Source organism: Mus pahari, chromosome 10 (assembly GCF_900095145.1).
Source record: "Mus pahari chromosome 10, PAHARI_EIJ_v1.1, whole genome shotgun sequence".
Taxonomy (NCBI): Eukaryota; Metazoa; Chordata; class Mammalia; order Rodentia; family Muridae; genus Mus; species Mus pahari.
In genome coordinates this window covers 73218658-73225828 of record NC_034599.1, presented here as the reverse complement: position 1 = coordinate 73225828, position 7171 = coordinate 73218658, and the positions used below count along the sequence as shown (strand labels likewise).

The 7171-nt window shown below is 44.7% G+C and overlaps 1 protein-coding gene across 1 annotated transcript in view; it reads left to right on the top strand.

Annotated features, from left to right (window-relative positions):
- Positions 1 to 4131, top strand: part of Slc17a5 (solute carrier family 17 member 5) — a 41946-nt gene extending 37815 nt beyond the window's left edge. Inside the window, exons 10-11 of the mRNA XM_021207519.2 lie at positions 1330 to 1420; positions 3766 to 4131. Of these exons, the coding sequence (XP_021063178.1) occupies positions 1330 to 1420; positions 3766 to 3903 (229 nt within the window). The 3' untranslated portion in view covers positions 3904 to 4131. The remainder of the gene's footprint in view (positions 1 to 1329; positions 1421 to 3765) is intronic.
- The last annotated feature ends 3040 nt before the right edge of the window (positions 4132 to 7171 follow it).

Here is a 7171-nt window from a genome sequence, read left to right as displayed (position 1 = left end):
CAAAAAAAAAAAAAAAAAAAAAAAAAAAAAAAAAAATTCAACTTCGTCACCAGGAAGTAGCTTTGTTTAGATGCTAGAGATTGAAACACAGGACCTCAAGCACACTGGACAAGGGCTCTGCTACTGAGCTGCACCCCCAGCCTATAATCTGTTCCTTTCTGGGTTTTGAAATAGGATGTCAGGCAGCCCAGACTAACCTCAGACTTGATACATAGCCAAGGCTTGCCTTACACTCTTGATCGTCCTGACCCTCCTCTCTCTTCATCTCCATATTGCTGGGGTTAAAGGTGGGCCTCACCGGGCCACACGCCTAACTGTTCCACCCCTTGCCACCCTGTGCCCCCCGCCATGCCACACCATGCCCTAACACAAGTGTTTTAACTTTTAAGGTCCTGGTAGATCCACAAAACAAGGTTAACAAAAGTTCTCTAACAAGAGGAATCCTATCTGCAGCCGTGTTACCGTGTGTGCTGTTTTATGACAGCTGTGTCATAGTGTGTGCTGTTTTATGGCAGCCGTGTTACCGTGTGTGCTGTTTTATGGGCATTTGTGCTCATTTATTTTTATTTCTAACCTAGTGTAGGCAGTCTTTTTTTTTTTTAATTTCATGTATGAATATATGTATAGCTGTCTTCAGACATACCAGAAGAGGACATCTGATCTCATTACAGATGGTTGTGAGCCACCCTGTGGTTGCTGGGAATTGAACTCAGGACCTCTGGAAGAGCAGTCAGTGCTCTTAACCGCTGAGCCATCTCTCCAGCCTCCCAGTGTAAGCAATCTTACAAAAGGCTCTGCCATCAGGGCGTGGTGGTGAACGCCTTTAATCCCAGCACTCGGGAGGCAGAGAGGCAGGCGGATTTCTGAGTTCAAGGCCAGCCTGGACTACAAAGTGAGTTCCAGGACAGCCAGGGCTACACAGAGAAACCCTGTCTCAAAAAACCAAAAAAAAAAAAAAAAAAGGCCTGCTCTAGCTGAACCAACCCACCCTGCCTCCACGTTGATTTCTTTGCTCAGGCATAGGTACCCCCTGGACTTTATCCTAAGCTATAAGCAGACAGTGGTGATGCACGCCTTTATTCCCAGCACTAAGGCAGAGACAGGCGGATCTCTGTGAGTCTGAGGCCAGCCAGGTTTACAGAGCTGAGTTCCAGGACACAAAGAGACCATGTCTTGGGAAAAAGTAAAGAAAAGAAAAATATAAATGCAAGGTTTTTGCTAAAATATAAAATTTCGTGGAGACAGAATGTCAACACAGGTGGGGAATGGAGGAGCTGTCTGTAAAGGAGCTACCCTGTAACACAAGTCTCTGTGAAATTCTATTCCCAGGTATGCTGGCATCCTCTTGGGCATCACAAACACGTTTGCCACTATTCCCGGGATGACAGGACCCATCATTGCTAAAAGTCTGACCCCTGATGTAAGTAGAAATTTGGCTTTTAAACTCAAAATATTTGAAAGTTTCACATCTGTGTCAGGTTGAGCTTATTATAATGGTAAAATTATGAGTGTTTTTTTTTAATGTTTATATGGATGTTTTGCCTGAATGTTATATCTAAACACCAAATACATACCGTGCCCAAAAAACCCAGAAGAGTGCTTCAGATTCTGTGTTCAGGCTGGAAGAGGTGTGGCTCGGTGCTAGAATAGAACACTTCGCTGGAATGCATGAAGCCCTGGGTTTGATTCCCAGCAGTAAACTGAGCATAGTGGAGCAGTTAGAGTATCTGTGATCTTGGCACAAGAGAAGAAAAAGAAAAAAAGCATACTGTTTCAGAGACCACGCCTTGGGGGTTAGGCAGAATGGTAGAATTAAATGAAAATCTTCAGCCCAGCGCTCTGTACGTTGACCAGGCTGGCTCTGGAAACAGTGCTGGCTCATCAAGACGGTTCAGTGGGTAGAGGCACCAATGCCTGAGTCCAATGCCCAGGATCCACATGCATGGTCGAAGGCTAAAACTGACCCATGACCTCTGACCTCCACACATATATCGTAGTGTATGTGCCCACATACTTGCAGGCACACACACTCTCAAACAGAAATGCAATACAAAATCTCTAAGAGAACAGTGGGGATGGAGAGTTAGCTCCAAGGCTAAGGGCACCGGCTGCCCTTGAAGAGGATGAGTTCAGTTTTAACATTTAACATCTCCAGGGAGATGATGGATGGCTCACAACCACGGGTAACGCTTGTCCTCTCAGGCACCTGAACACACATGGCATACTCTCAGACATAGACACAAATTAAAAAATGAAAAATAAAATCCTAACTTTAAAAAAAAAAAGGCTAAAATGACTTCATCAAAGATTTTAAATGTCACCAGACCATGGTGGCTCACACCTTTAATCCCAGCACTCAAGAGGCAAAGACAAGCAGATCTCTGAATTCAAGGCTAGCCTGGGAGTGAGTTCTAGGACAGCCAGGGCTACAAAGAGAAACCCCTGTCTTTAAAAAAAAAAAAAAGAAAAAAGAAAAAGAAAAAGAAGAATACCTTATATATCTATTCGTCTAAAGACTTAGTTACAAAAAGTAATAGGAAATGAACATAGAGAACTCCTAAAACAGAGTGCTGAAATAAGGCATGTGCCGCCACCCCCTGCTCTTAGAGCCTAAGTGTTTAACAGTCATGATATTTCACCAAACACAGTGTGTATGTTGGCAGGAACATGACTCAGTGGCAAAATGCATGCCTAAAACTTACAAGGCTCTGGGTTCAATCTCAACAGCAAAAAACCACAAAGAATATAAAATAACAATTGCATGAACTGGATCACCAGGTGAGTGAGGTGTCAGGAAACTGGAGCGAGAGTGAATGGGAAGCCAGGCGTGGTGACGCACTCCTTCAATCCCAGCACTCGGGAAGCAGAGGCAGGAGGATTTCTGAGTTTGAGGCCAGCCTGGTCTACAAAGTGAGTTTCAGGACAGCCAGGGCTATACAGAGAAACCCTGTCTCGGAAAAAAAAAAAAAAGGAGTAAGTGGGAAGCAGCCAGAGTTATCGTGACCATCTGGAGGACTACCATAGGCCAAGTGAAAAGTACTGGCTTAAGCCAGCTAGTAGTGTGTGCCTATAGGCCCAGCAGTCAGGAGATGGGAGAGAGAAGAGAGAGGATCAGGAATTGAGAGCTCCAGAGCAAGATCAGGGCTAGCCCAGGACACATGTGATCCTTAAAGCAAACGAAGAAGTGAAAAAGCCAGGCACAGTGTCATGTGCCTGTAACCCAGCACTTCAGAAGCAAAGGCCGGGCTGCGTAGTGAAAGCTGGTCTCAGGGAAAAGAGAGAGTGAACAGAGGAAGAAAGGAGACGGGAGAGAACTTAGTTCTGTAAAGACAGGTGGGGACAGTGGAAAGAGACATTAGGACAATTCACAAATCCTAACGAGACAGTTCAATACATACTCAAGACATTGATACGTGTGGGCAGCTGTTGTCCCGTCACGGAGCAGAACACTGCCCCTCAGCAAGGCTGTTCTCTTTCCTGCCATGCCCCCCTCACCACTGAGGGCAACAGCCGTTAGCTTTGTCTGAGCTTTTTATAGAAGCAGAGTCCAGTCCGCTCTGTCTGTCTCTGTCATGTCTATATGAGCTGGTTCCCCTCATTATCAGTTGGTTCTGGACTGAAGAATCGCTCCACAGTCCTCCTGCGGACAGGTATCTGCTTTGCCCCAGGCACAGACATCAGTGAATATTTCTGTTCTCCCAGCCTTGTGATTGCATCCTTCTTATACAAACATTTTTCCCCTTTGCCTCTTCCTTCCCTGTCCAGAACACTATTAGGGAATGGCAGATTGTCTTCTGTATCGCTGCTGCTATTAACGTGTTCGGTGCCATTTTCTTCATGCTGTTTGCCAAAGGGGAGGTGCAGAACTGGGCTCTCAGTGACCACCACGGACACAGAAACTGAAGATAACAAACAATAATTAATGTGTTTTTATTTATCATGGAAACTGAAAGTGCCTTTGGTATTTGAATGTGTAAGCATTCTATGTGAAAAAATAGTACTTATATTTGTAAGGTAATCATGAAATGTTACTGGTTCCAAGATCATTTAAAATGAGCCGTTGGGCTGCAGAGATGGCTCAGCAGTTCCGAGCACTGACTGCTCTTGTAGAGGTCCTGAGTTCAATTCCCAGCAAGCACATGGTGGCTCACAACCATCTGTAATGGGATTCGATGCCCTCTTCTGGTGTGTCTGAAGACAGTGACAGTGTACTTAACATACATGAAATAAATAAATAAATAAATCTTTTTAAAAATGAAGAAGAAGAGGCTGGTCCTCTTAAAAAAATAAAATGAGCTGTTTTTAATTATTACTAATATATCTGCCAGACTGTATACTGGGTTCACATATCAGGCTGCAAGTAAGGCAGTAAGATAAGGGCATAGGAAACGAAGCTGAAATGGACACCACACACACACACACACACACACACACACACACACACACACACACTGATATACTTGGTTAATTAAACATAAATCATAGCCAGGCGGTGGTGGCGCACACCTTTAATCCTAGCACTTGGGAGGCAGAGGCAGGCAGATTTCTGAGTTCGAGGCCAGCCTGGTCTACAAAAACTATCAAAGGAGGAAACTTTGGGCTGGTGAGATGGCTCAGTGGGTAAGAGCACCGGACTGCTCTTCCAAAGGTCCAGAGTTCAAATCCCAGCAACCACATGGTGGCTCATAACCATCCCTAACAAGATCTGATGTCCTCTTCTGGTGTGTCTAAAGACAGCTACAGTGTACTTACATATAATAAATAAATAAATCTTTAAAAAAAAAAGATAAAGCATCTCAGATCTGGTTAAAATACCTGTTTTTCTCTAATTCCCTTATAAAAATACTTGCCAACTCTCCCTAACACCTAGATCCCAATAGCATCTCCATAAAACTGCCAGCCACAGTAAGAGTCGGCCTGGCAGCGGCACTGGGGGATCCGTGCCCAGGCAGCTGTCAAGCTCCCTCCCTGGCTGCAGGGCAGGAATGCCCAGCACTTACCAGGGGTGGCTTCCAAGTGCAGGGCCAATGACAAGTGTTTGGCTGACACTCTTTCCCCTGTGGCTGTTAATGTGCAGATAAAGCCCTAAGTGGACTGGAGCAGTGGGATCCGTAGCTACTGTCTTGACACTGCCAGCCTGCCTTGACAGCACCCGGGCCTGCCTCCTGGCAGGTGATCTACAACGCAGAAGTGTGGTACCCAGTCAGTCACAGAGAATAGCATCCTTGATTCAGATCACTGGCCCATGAATCATAGAATACATTGTCACATTCAGGTTTTTCTAGCTACGTTAGAACTTTTTTAAATGTCTTACATTTCTTTCCTTCAGTCTGTCTTGATTTATGCTTCTGGTTACAGTTTAAAGGGACTTTCAGGGCCAGGGGTTTGGCTCAGTGGTAGAGCATTTACATAGGATTGTGCTCCATCCAACGCCAAAATAGAGGTAAAGGACAGGGCACCCAAAGCTTGTCGGTCCCTTTACCCTGCTTCCTGAAGCCTGAGACACACAGCCTCTTCTGACCAGTGCCTCCCAGTGGTTAGGCATCCTGTAAGAGGTCCCTAGACTGTGTGGTGGTGCCTTTAATCCCAGCACTTGGGAGGCAGGGGCAGGCAGATCTTTGGGACTTCGAGGCCAGTCTGGTCTGCAAAGGGGGTTCCAGGACAGCTGGGCTATTACTCAAAAAAAAAAAAAAAAAACCATAAAAGATTATCCAAGGATTGAAGCCTGCCTTATGTTTTGTTGTTTCTGTTCAACGTTTATCTGTAACATTTTAACTAATGATTGGTTAATGTACTGTTGTGTAAATACATTTATATAAATTTGTTTTTAATTTGTAAATATAAATTAAGTTGCCATGTGACATTTCTTTTATAAATCATCAAAGTCATTTTGCATTAAATTTTTGTGTTTTTATTTTATTTTATGTGTATGGTGTTTTGCCTGCATGTACATTTGTACAACACCTTCATTCTTTGCTTCCCAATGAGGCCAGAAGAGGTCACCAGCTCCCAAGAACATAGTTATAGTTAGGTGTGGGCTGCCATGTGGGTGCTGGAAATTAAACCCAGTTCCTCTACTAGACCAGCCAGTGCTCCTAATGTCTGTCTGAGTCAACAGATCCCTCTGTGTTCATCTTTGTATCTGACTGTTCTGTCCACAGTGACAGTTTTACATCTTTTCTGCATCCTCCAGAAACCATCCTTCCAGCTTCAAATGCGTCTCTGCCACCACCCAATGGGAAGTGAGACATCCTCAGAAATCTCTCTCCCTGGGGATGTAGCACATATGGCACTAGCTGAGCACTCCTGAGAACCGAAGTTTATTTAGAGAACCGGAGGAGAAGGAGGAGGGGGAGGAGGGGAGAAGAGGAGGAGAGGAGAAGGAGAAGAGGAGGAGGAGGAAGAAGAAGAAGAAGAGGAGGAGGAGGAGGAAGAGGAGGAGGAGGAAAGAAGAAAGGAGAAATTTCTATTGCCACCTTTCTGCCCTTTGTAGTTCTAAAAAGGGTCCAATCTTTCTGAAGAACTTGCCAGCTGCCAGGCATGGTCGCGCACACATTTAATCCCAGCACCTGGGAGGCAGCGGTAGGTGGATTTCTGAGTTCAACACCAGCCTGGTACAGAGTGAGTTGCAAGACAGAAACCCTGACTCAAGAGAGACAGAGACAGAGACAGAGGAAGAGAGAGACCGAGATGCACACACCAGGTGACATACCTGAAATCCTGCAGGTTGGTTGAGGCAAAAGAATCTTGAGTTCAAGGCCCGCCTATGCTATATATTGAGGTCCTGTCTCCAAAACATTTTTTAAATAAAATACATATCTTCCTCACCAATGATCCCACCCCCCCTTATCTAAGGACTTACTTTAGTTATTCCTCATTAATTTGCTGCTTCTATCACTAACTCATTCTTTTCTATCTCAAATAATAATAATAATAATAATAATAATAATAATAATAACAGGTCTTCTCTAAACTGCTAGACTTATAAAAATATAATAAAGTGTCCTGAGAACATAAGAAATCTATACTCAGAGGCTGGGCGTGGTGGCGCATGCCTTTAATCCCAGCACTCGGGAGGCAGAGGCAGGCGGATTTCTGAGTTCAAGGCCAGCCTGGTCTACAGAGTGAGATTGAGGACAGCCAGGGCTACACAGAGAAACCCTGTCTCAAA